This window comes from Saccopteryx leptura, chromosome 3, assembly GCF_036850995.1.
Source record: "Saccopteryx leptura isolate mSacLep1 chromosome 3, mSacLep1_pri_phased_curated, whole genome shotgun sequence".
NCBI lineage: Eukaryota > Metazoa > Chordata > Mammalia > Chiroptera > Emballonuridae > Saccopteryx > Saccopteryx leptura.
In genome coordinates this window covers 228,125,410-228,151,308 of record NC_089505.1, presented here as the reverse complement: position 1 = coordinate 228,151,308, position 25,899 = coordinate 228,125,410, and the positions used below count along the sequence as shown (strand labels likewise).

Here is a 25,899-nt window from a genome sequence, read left to right as displayed (position 1 = left end):
GTGTACTTCTAATAATATTAGAATTGTTTAAGCCCCTAAAACCCCCATAAAGGTTAACTGTAATACCAGAGGGCCCACAGGTCTGTATGTGGGGGTATTTGGTTTCTGTCGAGATGCATCACACACACCAAACCTGGATGCCCTGCCCCATGGCCACTGTCTATTCAGGCGTTAACGGACAGGGCATTTTCAGTGGGTCTGTAAGGATGATGCTCAGGAAGTCAGGCCATGGGACCGACATGCTGAAGGATCTGACTCATGGTGCAAAGTGAGGGCTGAATATGATTCTACCACATTCATGGGTCTTGACAGAGGTTGTAAGGACAAGATGATGTGCTTTAGCTGTGGCCAAAAGCCAGCCTAAGCAATCAGGGTAAGTAAAGGCAGATATTGTTGAAGCCTAAAGGAATATGTGGGTTCAGGGCTTCCTCTCTGCAGGAAGCCTCAGGTTCCCGCTGGCCTCTGACAAGCCAAGTAGAGGCTGCAGGGCTGGAGAGACTGTGGCTTGGAGGAAATTGAGTGTCTTAAGTCCCCAGTAAAGATATGGGAGTTCTAGGCACCATCATCAAAGACTTGTTAAAAAGTCAAGTTCAGAGTTTCCCAGGAAGACTTATTTCCCCACAGATACTGCGAAAATGAAAAGAAAACGAACTGGAGACGAGCTGTTATACATGGGGGATACCCAGCAGCCACCAGGTATCTTGGGAACCTTGGAAGCAACTAGAAAGCGAAGATAAGGGTTGTAGTACCTGGAGTTGGTGCCTAATGTTATCTACGACTCCACCCTGGGTAACTACCTGATACCAAGGAAGCTTTGTCCTGAGGGCAGGGAACTGGAGAGTAATACTGGGTATTTGCTGCTTGCTGTGGCTTCTTGTATATTGTTCTCACACCTGACTTGGAACTCCAAAAATAATAGAGAAGCCACTATGAGGCCTTTCTTCTGTATAAGAAGGGCCTCTTTGTCTCTCTCTCTCTCTCTTTCTTTTTCTCCCTCTCTCTCATACATTGTGATGGGTACATATCTTTCAAATGCAACTGGGCAGAGCTGAGGTCCCTCGGGAGCCCCTTGCTGGTACTTGGGCCACTGAGCAAAGGTACATGGTCCAGGCCCCAGCAAAAAACTATGGCAGCTTTTTGTCAAAAAGCTCAGGAGCATGGACAGTGAAACACAAACCAGAGTAATGAGAGGTGGCTAGGACATGGGTGTAAGGTATTGCTGGAAGTCGGGGCAGGTAGCTGGAGATAGAGAGGGTAGGCTGGGGCCCAATGCACACAGAGCAGGCAGGTTATTCCGCAGGCAGTGGGGAGCCACCCACTCTCAGCAGGGCAGTGACAGTCAGAAGCATGGAGGCTGGGCTGGCCTGGGGAAGGGCTGGCGCCAGGAGGTGAGTTCAGAGTCACGCAGAGGCCCAAGGCAGAACTGAGCAGCACAGGAGAGGGGAATGAGTTGATAGACAGTCCAGAGTTAGAGTGCGTGGCTGGGTCTTCCATCAGATGTAGGAATTATCCCATCTTTGTACAATAGTCAGGGTGACTATATGATCTGGTTCACATTGGTTGTTTGTTGTATTAGGGTTCTCCAGAGAAAAAGAACCAATAGGGGTTTTATGTGTAGTGTAGTGTAGTGTAGTGTAGTGTGTGCGTGCGTGTGTGCGCGTGCGCGAGCACATGTAATTATGGAGACTGGCAAGTTCCAAGACCTGTAGGATGACTCAACCATGTGAAGAACTGATTGTTTAATTTTAGGCTGAGGCCAAAGACTTGAGAACCAGGAGACAACAATTTCTGAAGGTTAGCAGGCTCGAGACCCAGGAAGAGCTAATACTCAGTTCTTTTTTTTTTTTTTTTAAGTCCAAAAGCAGGAAAACAGCCCGTATCCCAGTTCAAAGGTTATCAGGCAAGAAGAAATCTCTCTTACTTGGGAAGGGTCAGCCTTTTTGACTATTGAGGCCTTCAGCTTACTGTGTGGGACCTACATGCATTACAGATTATATAATCTGCTTTACTCTGTCTACTGATTCAGATGTTAATCTCATCCGAAAGACCCAGAATAATGTTAACCAAATAACTGGGCACCCCGTGGTCAAGTTGACATAAAATTAATCATCACATCCAGTGTAATTGTTTAAAATGTTCCCCTTTGCTTTCAAAAGCATCCTGGTTTGTGGGGTATTGGGAAAGTGGGTCAATGCTGGGTTGTGATGAGTGTGTGTGGGATGGAGCTGCCTGCAGCAGGATGTAGAGGCACTTGGAACTGAGGGTGAGGGGTTCAGGGCAGTGGTTGAAGCCAGCCCCAGAGGTAGGAGTCATCAGTGGACAAGATTACACAGGAAAGGGGGCTGAGAACACCAGCTTTTCCAGGGGTAAACCAAGACACTAAGGGGGTAGGGGAGGTAAGTGGAAAACCAGCTGGAAAGGGTGTCTCAGAAGCTGTGGGCTTCTTAGGGAAGAGACTTGAAAGATGGCGTTGAATTTAGTAGGTAGGAAGTCAGCAGTAACCTGAACAACAACAGTGGAAGCCAGATTGCAGGGGGCCAAGCACCAGAAGGAAGGGAAGGGTCCACAGAGGGTGTTTGGGTAAAAAGACAATATAAGGGAGAGATAGCAGCACAGGGGCCTGCCCAGCTGTGGGACTCTAGCCAATTGGACAACAGTGGGTGTTTTGGGTTTTTGTAAAAAAGACTATATAAGGGAGAGATAACAGCAGTACAGGGATCCGCCCAACTGTGGGACTCTGGCCAATTGCACTGATTTTCTTTCTTTGTGAGGAAAAGTGGAAATTGAGAAGGAAGAAATGACCTACTCAGACTATGACTTTGAGTTTAATTCAATGTGTTTGAGTGACTCTGAGTGAGCGCCCCTGACCTCAAGGGATTGATAAATGGTGTGGGCATTTAAGAATGCAACGTGGAAAATCAAAGGGGATCAGCGAGTTTGGTCAGTGCACTTAGAAGAAAGCCTTCAAATGAGCAGCACTTACCCATTCTGGCTCTGTGTGCATCACAGATCTTGGGATGTGAAACTGGAGTTGTCACTCCATTCAGTGATTATCTTTCGGAGTCAGTGGTTAAGAACCAGGATCTTAGGAAGGAAATGGCAGAGTTGTGGAATCTTGGGGTCATCAGACATAGGCAGTGAGCAAGGGCTGATCACCACTCAGGCTGTGCCTAGGCTCACACACAGGCTGTGCCTAAGTTGATGTGCTGCTACCAGGCCACTTGGGAAACAACAGGAGATTCAAGAAAAGTTTTTAGGGCTTCTGTGCTCTGCAACATACCCCTCTCCCCAACCCATTTCTAGCATAGCCCAGATGCTCGAAATTCCAGTAAGACCAAGCCCTGGATTTGGTTGGAGAGGTTGGAGAATGCATTACAGCCCCTCTTCAACCCAAAAATAAGGCCGGTAATGTACTGCTGCTAGGAATGTTACAGGAGTGTGGCTGTGGTGGAGAATCTGCCCAGTAACACCAGCAGTCATCACAGTGAAGACGTTTTCTACCTCCCCCTCTAATGGATAATTTATGAGACCCCGTGAGCACGCTCTTAGGCCGAGGATTCTCCATGTTTACCAGCACTTCCACTTAGAGCTTTATCCATACCATCTATAATAAAGATAGTATTCTGGTCCAGGATTTACGTAGAGGCAAACCATGGTACCCGGCATATAGCACCACTAAAGAATGTTCAATGAGCCAGGTGGGTGGATGCTGGCTCTGGGGGATCAGAATGTAAAGAGATCCTGGGAGGTCATCTCTGAACAAGAAGCCCGAAGAGTATGTAGAAACTGCAGGAAGTTATTGGGGGGAGGGGTTGTCAGCATCTGGGGTCAGCTCTGAGCTCGCATTAACATCACCTGGGGAGCACTGAAAACTATGCTCAAGCTCTACCTGGAATAGTTAGCTCATAATGGGGAGGGCATGGGAGTCAGTGTTGGTAAAGCGCCTCCAGTTAGCGCTGGGGCCCAGTGAGGTCTGAGCCCCAACAGACTGGGTTATCTCCACAGACCCTTCCCCTCTGGGCAAGATGGCACCCACACTTTCCCCCTTTGGGGCACCTGTCTGTGTTCAGTCAAGGAAGGGAAAACTGAAAGAGAGGCCAAAGGGCACGCCTGCAGAGCAGACCCTTCCCTAGCTCAGGAAGGGCCTGTGCCGCTGCTGGTCACAGCACTGCTGTCCCAGTGTGACTCACCCAGCAACCGACGAAGATTCCCACGCAGCTGAGGGCACCCTGTTTTGGGTCCTAACAGTGGTGGTTGAGGGGAGCTGTCAGGGCAAGACAGCATTTGAGGGGAACTAGCATTCACAGATTCAGAGATGAGAGAGCAGAGATTGGAGTAGAGACATTAGTGATGATTTTTTTCTGATTGGTTTTATCTTTCTTTAAAATTTCAAATTAAAAAGTGATTGCCATTGTATATATTTGTTTTTAAAGCAATATAGGGTTAGCCAAGAGAAGAAGGAAAAAATCCATAACCTTGTCATCATAGGTAAGTTTAGCTCACCACTTAGTGTGTGTCCTTCTAAACCTCTCTCTTCAACACACTTATAAAAATATATTTTACAGAAGTGGGACTCGATTCATGTTTTGTATACTGCTTTTTCACTTAATAGTATATAACAAATACCTTTTCATGTATATAGTCACCTACTTCATAAATTCAGATATCCTAATTATAGCATAATATACTTAATACCTTTTGGCTATTTGTTATAAACAGCTCTTCAGTGAGCATTCCTGCAGCTATATTTTGCTCACATCCTTAATAATTATTTCCTTAGGATACATTCCAGGGGTGGTAAGCCTTTGGAAGACATGGATACATACCTCCAAATTGCACAAGAATAGTTTACTAATTTGCTCTCCCACGAGCAGGGTATGAACAAGTGCCCATGGTAATTATAGAGAAAAGCCTTTGCCAATTCAACAGACTAAAAAAAGTATTTAACTCATTTCTGAGTTCATAACTTCTTTGTCTTAAATTCTGCAAACAAACAGAAGTGGAGCCCAGAGGTTTTCCTTGAATGTTTGGGTAAGTGCCTAGCCCTAAAGGATCTTGACTGTCTGACCCACTAGGTCACTGCCTCTGGGATATCTACAGCCCTCCCCAATCGCATATGCCCCAATCTATCAATAGATAGAGCCTTTTGTTCCCCTATCATTGACTGGGGCATATGCATGGGGGAACCACCAGAGGGCAATGTGGAGCCACGACTATGCTCAGGTCTTCCAGTTTCTCCATAATGAAATCTTGAATAATACAATTATTCCTTTGTTGTGTTATATGAGTTGCTGACTGGCCTTCATAATATTGATTTGCTTCAGGTAATAGTTCGTTCCCTTCCAATTATTTTTATATTCTCCCCTATTGTTTATATGTGGTTGTAAAATATAACCCATCCAACCAAGCTCTTCCATAACTAGAAGCCAGGACACAGAGGTTGTTCTGATCCCAGTTCTGCCAGTGTCCTGAGTGTCCTTCTCTGAGAATTGCCAGCGTGGGCTTGAGCAGTGGTGTCGGTTTTTTTCTCTTCTAGCACTAGTATAATGAAAAGTAGGGGTCCCCAAACTTTTTACACAGGGGGCCAATTCACTGTCCCTCAGACCATTGGAAGGCCGGACTATAAAAAAAACTATGAACAAATCCCTATGCACACTGCACATATCTTATTTTAAAGTAAAAAAACAAAACGGGAACAAATATAACATTTAAAATAAAGAACAAGTAAATTTAAATCAACAAACTGACCAGTATTTCAATGGGAACTATGCTCCTCTCACTGACCACCAATGAAAGAGGTGCCCCTTCCGGAAGTACTGCGAAGGCGGGATAAATGGCCTCGGGGCCGCATGTGGCCCACGGGCCGTAGTTTGGGGACCCCTGATGAAAGGGTTACAGTGTAGCCTTTGGGATAAGACAGGACTTGGGTACATTACTTAACTTCTCTGGTCTATCCTCTAGTCAATGAAGAAAATAATAGCATCAGCATATAAGGCCGTGAGGGTCAAATGAAATAACACAGTACAGTGCCTGACACACGCCAGCTAATGCATAAACATTATCTTTACAGAAATCTGTTTACTCCTCTGTGCTGACAGTTTGCTGTCCTGGGCTTTTGTACCTGTTTATCTGCTGAAACGATACCAATATCAGACAGAATCTGAATTTCAGAAATGCTGTATCCCACAGGAGGGAGCAGCACAGTCCCAGAGTCATGGCCTCAGCTGCAGAAGAGCTAGCATAGAGATAATCAGGTTGTTTTTTGTGATCAGAAACTGTAGGGGGAAATATTTAAAAAGTTGGAAGCAGATATGATATCAGTGAATGTTTGATTCGATCATTCTTATTGATTTAAGTAATGGAGTCTTTACTGACTGGTAGATGACCCAGTGTCAGGGGACAAACACATTCACTCTATCCATTGCCTTCCCAAAAGGCTCTGGTTATCACTGCTCTCACCCAAGGCCAGCAAGATATTAGGGTCTCTGGCAACAACCCCAAAAGCATGGCCACTGATTGTATATTTGGATACATTTCCCCCTAGAGCTGGCTGGCAGGGACACTGTGCTCTGATTCAGTGAACTCGAAAACACCTGAAGTAGTCATGAAGCACCTCTCACAAATGATACGCCAGACCAAGGGCTGTGGGGACCCAGGGGACAAATAAGATTTGGTTCCAATGGCCAAGAAGCTTAGACTGCCTGACCAGGAAGTGGTGCAATGGATAGAGCACCAGCCTGGGACACTGAGGACCCATGTTTAAAACCCCGAGGTTGTGGGCTTGAGCGCAGGGTCACCAGCTGAGCATGGGATCATAGACATAACCCCATGGTTGCTGGTGCTGGCTTAAAGCCCAAGGTCGCTGGCTTGAGCAAGGGCTCACTGGCTCAGCTGGAGCCCCCATCAAAGCACATATGAAAGAGCAATCAATAAACAACTGAGGTGCCACAAACAAAGAATTGATGCCTCTCATCTCTCTCCCTTCCTATCTATCTGTCCCCCTTGCTCTCCCTCTCTCTCCTTCTCTCTCCCTCTCTCTCTCTCTCTCAGCCTCCCCCAAAAGAAAATTAAGCTTAGAGCAGCGGTTCTCAACCTCTGGGTCGCGACCCCGGCGGGGTCGAACGACCAAAACACCGGGGTTGCGACCCACAGGTTGAGAACCGCTGGCTTAGAGGGAGATGGGGGAGAGTCCATAAGTCTGGCTATGAGCAAGAAAGTCAGTGTAGCAGCAGAGTGTGCCGACAGTGTGGAGGAGGGACTGAGCTCAGACCCACCACTCTCTTATGCACTTGTAGGTGAAAGCCTAAGAAATCTTTCCCTCCACCCTCCCTAAACATGGAGAGGGGTTAGGGAACTGTAGCAAGGCCAGGGGTGGTAGAGATGGAGAAAATACTGTGGTAGCCAGTGGACAGGACTTTGTGGCTGTCTAGGCAGCAAACAGTGAGGGAGACGGTGGAGGGAAAGACTTCTTAGGTGATCACTTAAGAGGGCACGAGAGCATGGTGGGTCTGGTAAAAGCATTTGGGAAGAAAATAATGGTGTGTCTTGGATATGTTGACTTTTGTGAGCAATATAGAACCTCTTCAGGTTCCTAGGAATACACTAACCCATAATTTGCTGCAGACTCTGGATGGCCATAAACACGTGGCTCAACACAGTATTCCTCACATCACCTATTTGCATAATCTTTGCCACATAACACCTATACTATTTACTTCCTTTATTTGCATCGACTCACTTTTTCCCACTTTAAAAAGTGGAGCTCCAGCCCTGGCCGGTTGACTCAGCGGTAGAGCATTGGCCTGGCGTGCGGGGCACCCAGGTTCGATTCCCGGCCAGGGCACATAGGAGAAGCGCCCATTTGCTTCTCCACCCCCCCCCCTCCTTCCTCTCTGTCTCTCTCTTCCCCTCCCGCAGCCAAGGCTCCATTGGAGCAAAGATGGCCAGGGCGCTGGGGATGGCTCCTTGGCCTCTGCCCCAGGCGCTAGAGTGGCTCTGGTCGCAGCAGAGCAACACCCCGGAGGGGCAGAGCATCGCCCCTGGTGGGCGTGCCGGGTGGATCCTGGTCGGGGGCATGCGGGAGTCTGTCTGACTGTCTCTCCCCGTTTCCAGCTTCAGAAAAATACAAAAAAAAAAAAAAAAGTGGAGCTCCATTGTAAGCAATAGTGTTCAAGAAATCAGTTGTCCTTTCATGTATGTGTGTGTGTATACACATAAGTTTGCAGTTGTTCATATAGAAAATAATACAATAACTAATCAGAAATAATACAAGAATAAATTCTGTTTCATTTACTCACAACTGTAAACCTCCTTTTGCCCCACCGTGTATATAATACGTATATATTTTGATGCCTATTACAGTGAATAGTTTAAATACTAAAAAATTGATGTGAATGTCTGTAGTAGAATGAAGGTGGGAATTGGGTCTGTGGTGCAACACTTTTCCATGAAGTGAGGAGAAGGAGGCATGATGAATTTGGGTGTTGTGATAGTACATATAAAGTATGTATCTACTTACAGAATACCCACAGTAAATGTTCATTTCTCAGCCCTCTTCCTCTATCCTATCCTAATTTCCTGTGGGTGCTCTTACTCCAGTACGAATGCAGAATCCTTTTGTCACTCCCTGTAAGTGACTAACCCACTCGTATACATGTGTTTGCACGCACACGAGGATAGGGTGCAGGAACCTATACTTTCAGCTTCTTTATCAGGAGGGATGGCCTGTGTGGAGGTGGCTGATGTGGCCTTATTCTCAGCATCCTCTTGTCTGTCAGGTCAGAGTTCTCTCCCAGAACTGCCCATCTATTGAGGGAGCTCCTCAGACCTTTCCCACTTCCTGGTGCCCAGGGGCTGTTGACTTTGGCCAGCTGCGAGGCCTGTGGCCTGATGGAAAAGGGTTCTGGAGAGAGACCTCCAAGCTCTGTACACAGGGAGGCAGCTCCAGGCCGCCTGGCAGTTCTTTTGTGTATTTTACTGGCCCAAGATAAGCACTTCCTGTTCCCCATTGATTATGCACAGATCCTGCTTCCTTTCTCCTCAATACCTGGGATGCCTTCCAGCTTCTCCTCCCCACAGGGGGAAATCCATCCACTTCAGAATTCCCAGGCCTGCGCTTGGTCAATGGGCTTTCTGCACATCATAACTGGCTTGCTGTCCAGCCACATTCCTTGTGGCTCCTCACGTCTGTCTAGGAACATAGTCCTCAGGTGCCATCAGAAAAGAAGTGCTCCGTGGCCACTCTCAGCCTTTGCTCAGCAGTTCGAGTGTCTGTCATCTACCTTCTGCTTCAGTCAGAGACAGTAAATAGACTGCACCGCCAGATCAGGTGTAGCCAGCTGTCCGTGGCCGCCTAGTGCACTGCGTTAGGGTTCCAGGGTCTTTCCAGTACTACTGGGCAAGAGTGCCAGGAAGAGTGGGCACACAGGGGAGGCGTGGAAGCACGTATGCCCATATTTGCTATCCCAAGATTGTAAGATGAGATTGAAGCTTCTAGAAGACAAAATGCAGGCCCCTTTATCCTTTTCATCATACCGTAAGAGCCTAACGCCCTGTGTAGGATCATCAGCGAGCAGTGAGCTCTGAGCCTTGTGTCAACCCAGGAGCTTCCAGCAGGCTATTTACCCCCAAAAAGGGGATGATGGTACCTGATTTGTCTATATCTAGGGGTCAGTTACATCCAATGTGGTAATTCACATACAATACTTTAGAAAGTGAAATGGTTACACAAGTGCATCTTGCCTGTATTACCCAGCACAGATGCAGCCCCCTGTACAAAGCTTCCGGTTTTCCCACGAGAATCCCATCACTGTGATTCCTCCCTTCTCTAATCTGTCATTTGATGAATTATCTTAGTAATTTATACACTTTAAAAATATCTTTCCTGTGATTATCATGCACATAAGGAGCTACCTCATTAGGAGATACTCCCTAAATGTTCATGGACTGCTCTGTTCAGAGCATTCACTGTATCTGTCTTGATCAGTTCACTGTAAAAGCAGGCAGTTCTGTAAGAAGGGGAAGCCACCTAGTAGCTTTAAAGAGCATAGTTTTATGTTGGGGCAAGTGAGGCAGGGCTGAAGACATGGGAGGGAGACAGGAGCAGTGATAGCAGTGCAGAAGAGGGTTTGGGACCCTGTACTTTCCATCTACCACACCGTGCTTTGATGTGGACAGCACTTTGTCATTTTGAGGCAAGGTGGCCTGCAGCCCACCACCTGCTGCATTCAAACCAGTGGGTGACCATTCCAAAGTGCTTCCCCGATAGAAAGTCTGGGGCCAGGAGACCAGATACAGACAGAAGGCTACTGCAGTGGCCCAGCCACAAAACAGAGAGATCCGACCCCCTGGGCTCTAGCAGGATGCTGAGAATCCACAGACGTTGGCGGCCAAGCAGAGTAAGGAGAGCAGCTAACAGACAGTAAGTTGATTTTGAAGTTTCTGGTTGGGTAAACTGAAGGCACAGGTTAAGGGACCATAATTAATCTGGGGGTTACTTTTAATAGCTTTGCTAATTGTTGCAAGGGTCATCGTAAAAATTCCCAATGAATAAGAAGAGCACAAAAAAGTGTGTCTTTTAAATTGCCTAAAACGCTAAAACCCAGTGAGCACATTTTGGTGACTGTCATTCCAATTTCTGCAACTGGCTTTTCTCACCAAGCAGTTTAACCTGAGACATTTATTCAGGTCAGTAAATGCTGACCAGCCAGAGGGCACATGGAACCTGAAACCACAGCTGAGAAGAAGGCTTCCAGGCAGGAAACATGTTTTCCCAGACCTGCCAGATAAGATGAGGCCTGAAAGACTCCCGAAGGATTTGGCAGATAAAAGGTCAGCTGCCTTTATTTTCTTTCTCAAATCATCAGTGGTCTTGCGGCAAGGGGGGCAGAGCGACCATGAGGACAAAGAAGTGGAGGGGAAGGTGTGAGGACGTGGAAGCAGCCTGCGTAGAGACCAGGGCGGGGAAGGAGGGAGAGCGAGAGTGTGGCTGTGTACCACTGTCTTCCTGCTCACCCAGCCTGGTCCAGCGGCTCCCTGGGCTCTCCTCTCCTCCGCACTCGCGCACGCCTATCAGAGGCCCACAGACCCCTCCCCAGTGTACCTCAGCCCAGCCTGCTTCTGCACCTGCACATTCCATTCTTGCCCTGTCCTGGACTCCAGCAGGCTGAAAGCCCACTTCCATTGGCCACACAGTCTTTTTCCTAACCTTCAGATCAGAATCTGTACATTTGACAATGCCTGGCCTCACAAGAAAAGAAATGGGAATTGAAACAACAGAGAGCTACTGCTTTGCACCTGTGAATCGGGCAAAGATCAATGAGTTTAATAACAATGTGGGCATACTTATGGGAAATAAGCTCTCTCATGTTGCTGGTAGCTGTGAAGAAGACTGCGAGAGATATTTAGTAATACTTCTTAAAATCTAAATGTACCTACCTTTGGCTTAGCAGTTCCCCTCATAGCTGGAAATGTATCCAACACCTGTATTTATATATGAACAAAATGATGCATGTTAAAGCAGTGGTCCCCAACCTTTTTTGGGCCACGGACCGGTTTAATGTCAGAAAATATTTTCACGGACCAGCCTTTAGGATAGGATGGATAAATGTATCACGTGACCAAGACAAGCGTCAAGAGTGAGTCTTAGACGGATGTAACAGAGGGAATCTGGTCATTTTTTAAAAATAAAACATTGTTCAGACTTAAACATAAATAAAACGGAAATAATGTAAGTTATTTATTTTTTTCTCTGCGGACCGGTACCAAATGGCCCGCGACCAGTACCAGTCCGCGGCCTGGGGGTTGGGGACCACTGTGTTAGAGGATACTTGTCGCACCAGTGACTGGGAAGCACCAACTTGTCCGTGTCTAGTAGCTGTTGGCACTGCCAAGCAGTGAATGCTGAGTAGCTGTTTCAGGATGAGGCAGCTGTCTGTCTACTGATGGAGAATCAACTCTAATATGTTGTTGCTAAGTGAAGAAGAGCAGACATGTGTGCAGGGCAGAGGCCAGTGGGGCAGATGGTCTCACCTGATGGGAGGCGTGTGCTGTCCACATACACAGACATGGCCTGACAAGGCCCAAGTCAGAGGGAAAGGAGGAAGGGCCAGCCAGCCATGGCCGTTTCCTACAAAGATGCTTCTCTATGGTGTGTTCATTGTAGGTCAGTGAACACAGAAATAGTAGGAAGATGTGCCTGACCAAGTGTCCAGCTTTGCATCAAGACCGTGGCCCACTTCCTCCACAGACCGTGTGTGTCAGTCTTCCAAAGCCACCTGAACAGAGCCAGCAGTCCCAGCAGTGGGACCTGAGACTGCCCCGCTAGCTCTTGTCCACAGGCAGGGCTGTGCCCGAGCCAGCTGCTGCCCCGCCAGGGGGTAGCATGTCTTCCCAACACGCTGTCAGGGGCTCCCCTGGGCGCTGGACATCATCCACAGGGGAGTACTTACCCCGTGGATACCAGCACATGCTGTAAAATTTTCTGCTTTAGAGAGCCAGTTGGTAGCATATACCAATGCGCCCCTGAACAGGAGTTGGACAGCACCCAGTGATGAGAGTGGCTGAAGTGCATGTTAATCAGCTCTTCCCTGTCCTTGGGCAAGGTGCAGGCCATAGGCTTGTTGAACAAAAATAACTTAAAATTTTAGTGATTGGCCCTGGCCGGTTGGCTCAGCGGTAGAGCGTCGGCCTAGCGTGCGGAGGACCCGGGTTCGATTCCCGGCCAGGGCACACAGGAGAAGCGCCCATTTGCTTCTCCACCCCTCCGCCGCGCTTTCCTCTCTGTCTCTCTCTTCCCCTCCCGCAGCCAAGGCTCCATTGGAGCAAAGATGGCCCGGGCGCTGGGGATGGCTCTGTGGCCTCTGCCTCAGGCGCTAGAGTGGCTCTGGTCGCAACATGGCGACGCCCAGGATGGGCAGAGCATCGCCCCTGGTGGGCGTGCCGGGTGGATCCCGGTCGGGCGCATGCGGGAGTCTGTCTGACTGTCTCTCCCTGTTTCCAGCTTCAGAAAAATGAAAGAAAAAAAAAAAAAATTTTAGTGATTGAACACGTTTCTTTTTTTTTTTTTTTTTGTATTTTTCTGAAGCTGGAAACAGGGAGAGACAGTCAGACAGACTCCCGCATGCGCCCGACCGGGATCCATCCGGCACGCCCACCAGGGGCGACGCTCTACCCACCAGGGGGCGATGCTCTGCCCCTCCGGGGCGTCACTCTGCCACGACCAGAGCTACTCTAGCGCCTGGGGCAGAGGCCAAGGAGCCATCCCCAGCACCCGGGCCATCTTTGCTCCAATGGAGCCTTGGCTGCAGGAGGGGAAGAGAGAGACAGAGAGGAAGAAGGGGGGGGTGGAGAAGCAAATGGGCGCTTCTCCTATGTGCCCTGGCCGGGAATCGAACCCGGGTCCCCCGCACGCCAGGCCGACGCTCTACCGCTGAGCCAACCGGCCAGGGCCTGAACACATGTTTCTTAAGAGCTCTCCATATGGCCAGCACTCTGCTTGGTCCTCTCCTGAGTGGCTGATGTACTTGAGATGATTCCCTGCCAGGTAGTAGGTACTGCTCTGCCCATGTGACAGGTGAGACATCAGAAGTTCTGTAAGGCTTCTGAGATAACTTCCTCAGGGAAACAGTGTATGTGGGGATCAGCTAGGACTCCAGATTCTGTGTTTATTTAGCACCTCAACACAGTCTCCGTTCCGGGGAACCCACTGTGGCTTACACAGCTGCATTTGATGTTTTTCTCCATAGGAGGCCATTGGGTTCAGGCCAGTAAAGTAAAACATTCCCATTTTCAAGGTGAGATCATTGAGCCCAGAACCTGGAGCCCTGGTCTCTTGCCTCCTAGGCTGTGTCCTTTCACCACTAGAAGTTGGCCTATGGGGGAAGCCAATTTTTAAAAACAAACCTTTGGTCAAGCCTTATAGGCCAAGCTGGCAAATTCTCTGAAATGAGAGGGGAAAGCAATACTTGGAGGCCATCTGGGAAAGAAAGGGAATTATTGGGGGGAAGGGGAGGAAATCCGTAGTTATGGGAAACTGAAACCCAACCAACCCACTCTTCTTTTTGAGTTTACTATTCAGTCATGAAATATTTCTGGAGTCCTGCCAGTGACTAAATGCTGTGACAGGTGCTAGAGAAAAAAAAGTCACCTCATTGGTTTAAAACACCACCCAAAAAATGTGGCTTTAAATAACTTTTCCAAGGAAAATTATTTCTGTCTTTTAAATTGAAAAGTGGCTTATTTTAGGGTGTTATGGATGTATCAGATTTATTTTGTAACAACTTACTGATCAATAAAACCTCAAGAAGAAACCCAACCTTCTAGACTTGAGCAAAACAGAGGGTGATTGTGTTTGGGATGTAGTGCCATCCACAAACTAAGCAAATGCAGAAATTACCCACCTTTAGAGAAGGGAGTTGGGATAGGAGTGTAAACCTTTCTTTTTCTACATTTGCTCCTGAATGGAACTCTGTCTAATCCATCATGTTTGGGAACCAGTTCTAGTCCTTTCATTCTATCTTCTTCAGTGACTCCTGAAAACTAAACCTTGTCCTCACTTGGAAAAGCCTGTCTCCTCACTGATGAGTTCATTGCTCAGTGTTGGTATATTTTAAATTTTAATCAACTTATGTCCATTTTGACAGAAGATAGAGAATCTTAAACAGGCCTCCAGGAACTGGCAGGGTAGGGGCGTTGCTCAGTGTTGGTATATTTTCAAATTTAAATCAACTTATGTTCATTTTGACAGAAGATAGAGGATCTTAAACAGGCCTCCAGAACTGGCAGGGAAGTGGGGGGGGGGGGGGCAGCCTCCAAGCTGCATTCACAAATTCTTGGCAATACTAAGCCAATTAACGTGAAAGCTAAATTGCTCAGAGTGAAAGGGGGTCCACTGTCTGCACTGCACATCTCTGAAGGACTCAGGAGGAGGCTGGGCAGTCCTGGGTTACAGATGTGGAAGGTGGGGCCCCTGACATTGGTAATATACTGAAGCTCAGAGTGGGACACATCATGAATGTGGGCTTCTGGGTGAGGAATTGGGGGGTGCAGACATGACTCTTAAGGAGCTTACAGTCCAGAGGACAGAGAATTTGCAAAGGATAACATCACCGCATGCCAGGGGAACCCCAGGACAGCTGTGGTTCGGGAGAGTGACCGGCTTCCATGGGGAGCTGGAGAGAGTTTGGGTTTTGAAGGAGTTCATGTTTCCCACCGGGGAAGAGTACACCAGGACAGGAACCAGCCAAGCAATATGGCTCCTTCAGAGTGTTGTAAGCATTGTAGTGCAGCTGGTGTTGAGCCGGGGAGCCGGGGAGGTTGAAGCAGAAGGGTAAGTTGGCTGGGTCACTGGGGAGTAAGTACCACTTGACCCAGCAGCCAACCAGGGAAGCATTTTTAGCAAGAAAAGAGATCTGACAGGTTGATTTTAGAAGTCTAAACTCTATAGAGTTTGGGAAACCATTGCAGTAGTCTTAGTGAGAAATGACTTCGTCCCCAATGTGGCAAAATAGAGTATAAAGAGAAACTGATCATTTGTTCATGTTGTCATTTATAATACACTTTTCAATGTGATAAAGTGCCTTTAGAAGGAAGTGGAGAGCATTTTGCACAGTGTCCTCATTGCTGTGTGGGTAGACAGCTGTCTGTTTTCCTGGATGGCTACATGCACCCTATGATTTCCTGAGAGGGAGGTCAGGGAAAGCCTCTCTTTATTAAAGGGGTCCTGGTTGTGGGGCCCAGAGTCTGTTTACCATTGGGGGCTGGAGAGGCATGAAAGACTGGAAAGCTAGAGAAAAGGGCTTTTTCTTTCTAGAGAAAAGGAGGCTGGTCCCTCCCACCAAGAAGAAGCAAAAGGGACTCTCACCTGGGAACCTTTGGGGATGACTTGTTTCCTTGCTCCCAACTGTAGTGCGCCCCTTCTGGGGGCACTGCTGTGGATTCTGTAACATGAAGCTCTGCTTCCTCTCCTGCTTAGGCCCTGCTTAAAGCATTTTCTGTTTTCTGTGAGAACATGTGAAAGGGGAGAACCTGAGCGTCTTCACCAAGGGGCCTATCCACACCAAAGAGGGCTGGGGGAGGGGCTGGCCCTACCTTCTGGGAGGCGGAGGGTTAATCTCCATAGCTCATTGGCAGTTCTGCCTCTGTACAGGGCATGCTGGGATTTCCTCCCAGCTGTTTTACATCATGAAGATTTGCATGTTGGGGAAATTCCAGGGCACAGCTGCAGTTAATCTGTTGCACAGTCTTCCAGCGAAGGAAGGAATTCTGTAGGACCGTGTCTCCACCTCCCTGCAGGGAAAGGGGCTCTAGCTCTCTTGGGAGCTCCCTTCAAAGGGACCCTCCTCTAGGCCCGAGTCCAGCAGAAGTAGCCTGCCTGGCCAAACGATCACCGCGGGAAGGGCACTGTGAAGGGGCCTGGGATGCAGAGAGAGACCCAGAGCATTAAGAGGAGCAGCACACCTTATAACTAATAAAGCCAGCGTAACATCAATAGCAAGACTTGATTTTTTTTTAAAAGGCACAAAAAAGAAAACTTTTGTTTCTTTCTTAGGAATATTGAAGTAAAAATCTTGCCTGACCAAGCAGTGGCGCAGTGGATAGAGCGTTGGACTGGGTTGTGGAGAACCCAGGTTCGAGACCTCGAGGTCACCAGCTTGAGCGAGGGCTCATCTGGTTTGAGCAAAGTTCACCAGCTTGAGCCCAAGGTTGCTGGCTCAAGCAAGGTGTCACTCCATCTGCTGTAGTGCCCCCCCCCCATCAAGGCACATATGAGAAATCAATCAATGAACAACTAAGGAACTGCAACGAAGAATTGATGTTTCTCATCTCTCTCCCTTCCTGTCTGTCTCTCCCTATCTGTCCCTCTCTCTGACTCTCTCTGTCTCTGCCACCAAAAAAAAAAAATCTTAAAACACAGGAATAGTACATGAACAAACAAGCCACCCATGGCCAGATACGCTGTACCTGGGAAACACTAGGAAATCTGTCACTGCATACATCTCGTGACAGCATCAAATGAGAGAAACGAATACCATTCCAGTGGATGCCAGAAGAATTCAGTTGTTAACAGTGAAAATCATTTAAAAATAGGAACAAAAGCATCTTTAACAGGATCTGCATCACAGCCTCACTCTACTTCACTGTGAACCACAATAGCAGAGTTTCCCCAAGTGTGTTGCATGGAACCCCTGTCCCCAAAAAGTTTCCCAGGTTCAGTAAGATTGGTAAACTGTGTATCTGCCCTGTGTCCGAGAGTCACGTCACCCAGGAGCATATTAAACAATTCGTATAAATCAAGGTCAATATACTTGCCATTTGGGTGGCTCTGGGTTTTTTCTGTTTTTGAGTATCAGAGAGAGTATTTATCCCATTGACAACATCTCATAAGCGGTGGCCATGGCTACCATTGATGCCACACAGGTCCCATGTTTTGCATTCCACAGAGTATCCCCGAGAGGTAAGGGGCTGGACCATCTTTACTATGTGCTGCAGCCTGGCCATGATACGTTGGTCAGAGCCTAGACTGGTCTTGGAGAAACCAGCAGTTTTAATTTGCCCACATGCCATTACCATGAATACATCCTAGTCGTAGCCAATGTCTCTTAATCCCCAAAGACGTGCTCCCACCAGTAGTAGTTCCTCTGGGTCATCATGGGGCTGGCTCCCATGAGAATTACAACCAAGAATTTTATTTCCACTAAACATTGGACTGTACCTGACCCAGGAATTCAGAACTGCCCAGCCACCTCCAAATTTCTGGTGCTAAGGTGGGGGTGGGGGGAGTACAAGGGGTGTTGCTGGCTCCTTCTGCCCTAGTCCATGGTTCTGGGGAGCTCAGCTGTCCCTTTAGAATATTCCTTTCTCTCAACTGCAATCCAGACACATTCCATGGCTGAGCTGCAGAAGGCTCCAATGTTTTTATAGGTCTCTCCCCTACCCCATTACCACCATCTTTATCACTTGTCAAATCTTTTTTTTTTTAATTGATTTTAGAGAAGGAGAAGAAGGGAGAGAGAGGGACAGTGCCACTGATTTGTTGTTTCATTTATTTATGTATTCTTTGGTTGATTCTTTATTTTTTTAGAGAGAGTGTAAGAGGGACAGACAGGGACTGACAGGCAGGAAGAAAGAAAGATGAGAAGCATCAATTCTTCGTTGCAGCACCATAGTTGTTCATTGGTTGCTTTCTCATATGTGCCTTGACCGGGGGGCTACAGCAGAGCGAGTAACCCCTTGCTCAAGCCAGCAACCTTGGGCTCATGCTAGCAACCATGGGGTCATGTCTATGCTCAAGCCCGACGAGCCCACACTCATGCCAGTAACCTTGGGGTTTCAAACCTGGGTCCTCAGCATCCCAGGCAAACACTCTATCCACTGCACCACTGCCTGGTCAGTCTTCTTGGTTGATTCTTGTATGTTCCCTAATTGGGTATCAAACCCACTACCTTGGTATGTCAGGATGATGCTCTAACCAACTGAGATACCCAGCCAGGGCCTCAAAAATCTTTAAAAGGCAGAAAAGTACAAAGGAGGAAGTGACAGCCCTCCATTTCCCTACTTCCCAGAATGCATCCCTCTCTGCACACACACACACACCACCCCTTAGGATGGGCCGGAGCAAGAAGAGTCTTGGGCCAGATGTACAGTATTCCCAGAACTACCTCTCCCCACCTGTCTGACAGATCAGTAAGCAGGCAGACTTCAGTGGTAGACAAGGCTAAAGACTTCTACCCACCTTCCAAGCTTCCTGGTCTGGGTTAACCTCAGTGAGTAAACAATACAATATACAGATGATGCATTATAGAATTGTACAATTGAAACCTATATAGTTCTATTAACCAATTGTCACCCCAATAAATTTAATAATTTTAAAAAATAAAATAAAGTCAGCCTGACCAGGCAGTGGTGCAGTAGATAGAGCGTTGGACTGGGACGCAGAGGACCCAGGTTTGAAACCCTAAGGTCACTGGCTTGAGTGTGGGGTCATGTCTATGATCACTGGCTTGAAGCCCAAGATGCTGGCTTAATCAAGGGGTCACTTGCTCTGCTGTAGCCCCCCTCCCCGTCAAGACACATGCGAAAGCAATCAATGAGCAATTAAGGTGTTTCAATGAAGACTTGATGCTTCTCATCTCTCTCCCTTCCTGTCTGTGTGTGTGTGTCTCTCTCTTTCTCTCTGTTTCTGTCGCAAAATAAATTAATAAATAAAGTCAGAGAGTGAGAGTGGACCCTGAAGAGAGAAGAGGCCATTGTGACCCCCTTCTCCCACCAGAATTCCATACATCTTGGTAGGTAAGTGAAACACTAAGCACATGATAGCCCAAAACGGCAGCTATTACTAAAGCCCTGACTGTGAGAATTGCGTGTTTGTTATTACACGTTCATACCTTGATAGCTCCAGCACCAAGGCAGACAGACCGTCGTACAGCACATAGTGTGCTGGATACCAGCTCCTCAACCTCTGAGCAGCAGTTCTCATCAGGGGGCAGTTCTGCCCCTCCAGGAGACATCTGGCAGTCAGGAGGGATTTGTGGTTATTACAAATGGCAGGAGAGTGAGGGCTACTGGCATTTACTAGGCAGAGGCCAGGGATGCTGCTAAACATCCTACAAGGCACAGGACAGCCCCTCCCACAACAGAATTGTCCAGCCCAAAATGTCAATAGTGTCAAGGTTGAGAAACCCTGTTGGAATCCTACAAGCATTGGCCCTGGCCAATTGCCTCAGTGGTAGAGCATTGGCCCAGCATGTGGAAGTTCCGGGTTCAATTCCCAGTAAGGGCACACAGGAGAAGTGCCCGTTTGCTTCTCCACCCTTCTACCTCTCGTTTCTCGCTCTCTCTTCCACTCCTGCAGCCATGGCTTGACTGGAGCAAGTTGGCCCTGGGTGCTGAGGATGGCTCCATGGCCTTGCCTCAGGTGCTAAGAAGAGCTCAGTTGCTGAGCAGTGGAGCAATGCCCCAGATGGGCAGATCATCACCCCCTAGTGGGCTTGCCAGGTGGATCCCAGTCGGGGCGCATATGGGAGTATGTCTGCTTCCCGTCATCTAATGGAATTTAAAAAAATAATCCTACAAAGTCTCTATGCCTGACAGTCTCTAAGGTCGTTGCTAAGACCCAAAACTTCAGCATTGTCCCAAACTAGGACTTGGACAGATGCCTGTGGGCTACCCCATTAGATATAAGAACATCCTTCGCAAGCCAACAAGAATAAAGAATGTGCCTGACCAAGCGATGGTGCAGTGGATAGAGTGTCGGGCTGGGATGCGGAGGACCCAGGTTCGAGACCCCGAGGTTGCCAGAGCGAGCGCGGGCTCATCTGGTTTGAGCAAAGCTCACCAGCTTGGACCCAAGATTGCTGGCTCGAGTAAGGGGTCAATCAATCTGCTGGAGGCCCACGGTGAAGGCACATATGAGAAAGCAATCAATGAACAACTAAGGTGTCGCAACGAAAAACTAATGATTGATGCTTCTCATCTCTCTGTGTTCCTGTCTGTCTGTCCTTATCTATCCCTCTCTCTGACTCTCTGTCTCTGTAAAAAAAAAAAAAAAGAATAAAAAATGTGCAGCAGGTATCTTTATGATTTTAAATAGGGAACCAGGTGCTGATGGAGCTGCTGAATTTTAGGAGCCTCCTCTTGTGTTTTGGGGGAGTAGAGGTTGGGACACTTCTCTTTAGTCCCTGATATTTGTGATTTTAGTTCAACTTTAAAAAAAAGAAATATTCTGGTTGTTGCTTTTAGAGAAATGAATGTAATGTTTAGCATTCAAGTGTCAGGTCTGGCCACCTTAGGTATTCCTACAGGACATTGATGTGTGTGTCTTCACTCATCTCTAGGTAGCTGGTCCTGATCCAAGGCAAGAAAGGAGGGAGAAAAACCCATCAGAGCACAGAAAAGGCTGGGGATGGGGGTGGGGTGTTAAAGAAGTTGGTGTTATGACAAGCTTTATGACTCCTGTTGTCATGAAGAGTGTGGGATTTGCCTGGCCTATGGTGGTGCAGTGGACAGTTTCGGCCGGGGACACTGAGGTCGCCAGTTCAAAACCCCAGGCTTGCCTAGTCAAGGCACATACGACAAGCAATCAATGAACAACTAAAGTGAAGCAACTGTGAGTTGATCCTTCTTGTTCCACCCCCACTCTCTTCTTTCTGTAAAATCAATAAATAAAATCTTTTTTTTAAAAAAGTAGAGTGAGATTTGAAGTCAAGAGGCCTCTGCTTAGCTCCTGTTCTGATCATAAAGTTGGGCAAGGCATTTACTCTGTCTTTACCGCCTGTAGCTGATCTGAATCTTTGGGACTGTCATCCGTATTGTCCGAGCAGGGTTACTGTAAACATTAACCTTGGTCATGTGTATCAAAGTGCTTTGTAAACTGCCAGTGTGGCACAAACTTGATTCACTGAGGGAATTAGTTTTAACTAATGATACTATATTTGTCAAGGGCTTTTTTAACTTGCCAAAAACATTGAAACCCAGTTAGGCTCTGGGTAGAGAAAGAGATGGGTGGGGTGGGCAGAGTGGGAGAAGATTGCATCATCAGAGGACAGGGACAAAGGTGAGGCTCAGTATGAGGCAGGGGATGCAGGGTACCAAGGACCCAGAGCAGAAAGACTGTCCTTACTCAGGGGGTCCCCAATACCCTTTCATTCTCGTCTGCTTGGCCCGTCCCACCCACTGTCTATGCCACTCCCGGGCCCTTGGTAGATGTGTCATTGGATTGTTATTCTTGCCCATGGACACTTTTCTGAAAGCCCAGCCCCTGCCCTCTTAGTCAATTTTTGTTGTTGATGAAAAGCAAAGGGGGCTTCTGGACAACCCCATCCCACTCCCCAGACCCTGCGCACGTAGTCAAGGCCAGATCATGACTTTTTCCCTGGAATTTTATGACCAGAGCAAGGGATGATTCAAAGATTTCTTTTTGTCTCATGAAACTCTTCCTGGAGCCACCATTTCATATTAAAAATTTAATTTTCAGTGCCTTGGCCAGTGGCAGAATGGATAGAGCATTGTCCTGGAACACCAAGGTCACTGGTTCGAGCTTGGGGTTGACAGCTCAATCCTGGGGTCTACATCTAGATCCCGAGGCTACTGGCTTGACCCCGAAGGTTGCCGATTTCAGCCCCATTCAAGGCACATATGAGAAGCAATCCATGGCACAACTAAGTGGAACAATGAGTAATGCTTCTGTCTCTCTACCTCCCCCCTTTCTTCTGCCCTTTCTCTCCCTTCTCTCTCAAATAAATTAAAATAAAATAATTTTCAAAGTAGGCTCAAGAATCCGCAAAGAGTCTGCATAGCTGGTCCGCTGCCCAGAAGCACCATATCAGTGTTGACGCTGAGACGTGTGTGCTTTGGCTCCTGGCAGAGACTAATGGTTTGCTTATGAAAATTATGGCTACCACTTATCAAATGTCTCTCACATGCAGAGCACCATGTTTGATACTTGACATTATCCCTAATTTTTCTAACAGCCAGAAAAGTTAATGATAATAGCCTCGCCTTACAGATTTAAGAACTGCGACTCTGAGTTATGACGCTTGTCTGGGGTCACACAGCCTACTCTAGTAGAGTAAGAACCTAAACCCATGGATTCTCAGCTCCAGAACCTCTTCTGGGGCCCTCACGCCTCCCCACTGGCTCTCGCCAGAGACTGTGCCATGCCTGGGTTAAGGAGCAGCATGTTGTTTAAAAAGAGAGAGAGAAAGTTTTACTATTTGGTTTGGATTTTCTGTAATACACAGGAAAATGCAGGTTGTATGTTGGATTATCTTTTCAAGATTGAAAAACACTATAATGAAGTAAAGTTCAGCACCTTGAGCATGAACAGGTATTACCCATGACCTTGCAAGTGTCAGGCAGGTGGTTTTTATTCATTCACTCATCAGATACTTCTGAAGAGGCAGTTTCCTAGGAAACGTCGTGTGATGCCATAAGATATGGAAATGAAAGGGATAGGATTGCCATCTGGGCACCTTTGCTCCCATGATGACCACAGCAGCGAGGACTTGACCCTCACCAACAGATTCTTTGAATACTTTGATCTCTTTTAGGGTTGTGTGCACTCCCCCAAAATGACGGGACTGTGAATGGTAGTGGTGGTTAGACATGTATGCTCTACCTGTGATGACCGTCTGCACAGTAAGGAGCGTGTGCAGTTAAAACGAGTCGTGTCTGACTCGCCAGTAGCTCGGCCACAGAGCTCCTCTGCTCATGCTGGACCCCCAAGGCCTCATCTCACCTGCTACTCTGTGTCTCCTGTCTCCTGCACAGTACCTGCAGATGAAATGGCCCCTCCTTGATGTCCCCTCCAGCGCTACAGTCAAGGACACCAGGTCACCGTCCCCAGCACACTTGGTAAGTCTGTTTATCCCGAAAGTGCTGAAGGAATGCTCTTGCTGACCTTGTCTGTCACTGCCTCCCCTCGACCTTCCTGAAGTCACTGGCAACACTGGCATTGCCTCCAGTGTGTGAACACCCTGAGTTGTCAGGGCTGTCCCACCACCTCTACACACACACACACACACACACACACACACACACACACACACACACCCCACACCCCACCCCCACTTGGGAGGTGTGTGACTGGACATGCCGTCGGACCCTGACTGGTAACCTGGTCCTTCCCCGCTGCCACTGGAGCCCCTCTGCCGGGCAGTGGTGTCTCCCCCATTGGATTTTCATCAGCCTCTGCGCCTCCCTCCGACCTGCAAGGCAACAGGTGAAGAGGCTTTTTTTACAGGCTGGTCTAGGAAAGAATGAAGTAAGGCCCGTGCAAACAAAAACCCTTGAGGGCAGCGAGGCTGGTCTGCCAAGCCCTGGGGCTAGCTCTATGGGCTGCAAAGGGCCGTGTGGTGGCCCTGGGAGGCGGGAACTACGGGCCCAGGCAGGTGTCCTCACGACCTCAACACTTGTAACAACCTAAAATTGAAAGCAAGTGAGAGACAATCGTGTAATCTTGCTTTCCCCTTTCCTGGACTTTTCTTAAGAGCAGCCCTTGCCTTAAGACCTCACACCCAGCCTGGCCTGTGGTGGCACAGTGGATAAAGTGTCGACCTGGAACGCTGAGGTTGCCGGTTCAAAACCCTGCACTTGTCTGGTCAAGGCACATATGGGAGTTGATGCTTACTGCTCTTCCCTCCTTCTCTCTCTCTCTCTCCTCTCTAAAATGAATAAAATAAAATAAAACTATTTTTTAAAATGCTTAAAAAAAACAAAGACCACACACCCTACAGGCTAACGGGTGTTGCCCACTGTACAGTGAGTCTGATAATCACCGCAGGTGCAGCTAGAAGGAAGCCCCGCTGACATGATCTGCCCGTTTACAGACAGCAAGACCTGGGAACTCATGATGGTTTTAAACTTTATTTTGGAAAATTTTACATCTTCCCTTCACCCATACTCCCCCTTTCGCCACACTGGATTGTTTTAAAACAAATCCCAGATATATTATTTCATCGTTCAGGCCATTTGAAGATGTCCTGGTAGTACTATTTCATTATAAGTTTAGGGTCTAGCTGAGGAAAAAGAAGATAGACATAGAAAGATAAATAATGGTATAATAAGTGTTTTTGATTTCCAGCAGTCATGAGACCACTTGCAGGGGCATAGCCCTTGGTAGCTTACAGAGCAATGTCATATATAGTTCTCAGATGGCTGTCATAGTCATCCACTGGGGAGATAGCTGGGGACCGCTGTTCCAGTCTCTAGGAGGGAACAGTGAGTGGCAAGACCAGCCGTCCAGAGCAGGCTGCTCCTGAAAGGATCTTCGGCCATTCATTGAGACATGAGCAGCCCACTGAACAGGCATCCCAGGAATAGGCCAGGCTGGTGACCACCCCTCCAGGTTCCTGTTTCAGATGACTGAGCACAAGGCACTGGTGCCCTCTAGTGGCATGAGTCTCTCACGGTGGAGGACACAGCATCCCACATCCACCCTACCACACACCTGGCTTGTTCCCTCCCAGCACAGCTCTCTTTTGCTGTCTCAGGTCTTTGCTGGCCCCCACCCATCCTGTGGCATCCAACAGACCCAAGATGGCAGGGCCCCCTCTCCTCTCTTCCCTCCACATACTGTATCTCTGCACATCGTCTAAAATCGCCATCTACTTTTAGAGGAAGTGAGTTCCCTTCAAAACTAGCACATGCACTGTTTGAGTTTCCCATCCTTCCTGTTGCACAGAGCACCTCTGAAAAATAAAATAAGAAGCCTGTGTCTGGTCTTCCTCTGCCCATGCATATTATCCTATATCCCTCCTAATGTTTCTGCCCAACTTTTCACCCAAGAGTTAGACCTTCCACCTCCATCCCCGCATCATTTATTCTGCCAACCCATTGCTGCCTGGCTGAGCTTTCCAATTGCCAGCTGATACCTAAGTCCAGTCCTTTCCCCTGCTTCTCAACACAGGTGACACCTGTGTTGACACAGTACTGACAAGCCTCTGCTTTCTGTCATCTCAGTATCAGCTCTTTGCCCTCTCTAAGCTTCCATTTTCATTCTAGATCTTTTCCTTAATAAGTCAGCTGTTCATCCTCACCTGTTATCTTCATGTGACACAGAAATGTAGGAAACCCCTAAACTCTCAACAGGGTTCTGTACCCACAGCACTGCCCGCCGAAGACATCCGGCCGCTGCAGATCCTGCGTCAGCACTGTGGCGGACGGGCTCCTCGCCTTGTCTGCGTGCCGGAGCACGAACACTTGATAAATTCCATTGCAGATAGCAAAATGGATATTTTTCTAGCAAACTGTGTATCATCATGCTCTGTATTCTCATGAAAAACCAGAAACAGGCTTTAAAAACTTAAGGAACAGTTGTGGGAGAAACCTTACTTTAACTTGAAATTCTATAGGTTAGAAAAAGGACACCATTTTCCATTTTCAAGCCTCAGCATCTCGTCC

At 47.9% G+C, this 25,899-nt stretch overlaps 1 protein-coding gene across 1 annotated transcript in view; it reads left to right on the top strand.

Moving 5' to 3' along the window:
• The window catches only part of TCF7L1 (transcription factor 7 like 1), a 169,514-nt gene that overhangs the window by 124,438 nt on the left and 19,177 nt on the right, over nt 1-25,899 (top strand). The window contains exon 4 of the mRNA XM_066377805.1: nt 23,269-23,352. Coding sequence (XP_066233902.1) covers nt 23,269-23,352 — 84 coding nt within the window. The remainder of the gene's footprint in view (nt 1-23,268; nt 23,353-25,899) is intronic.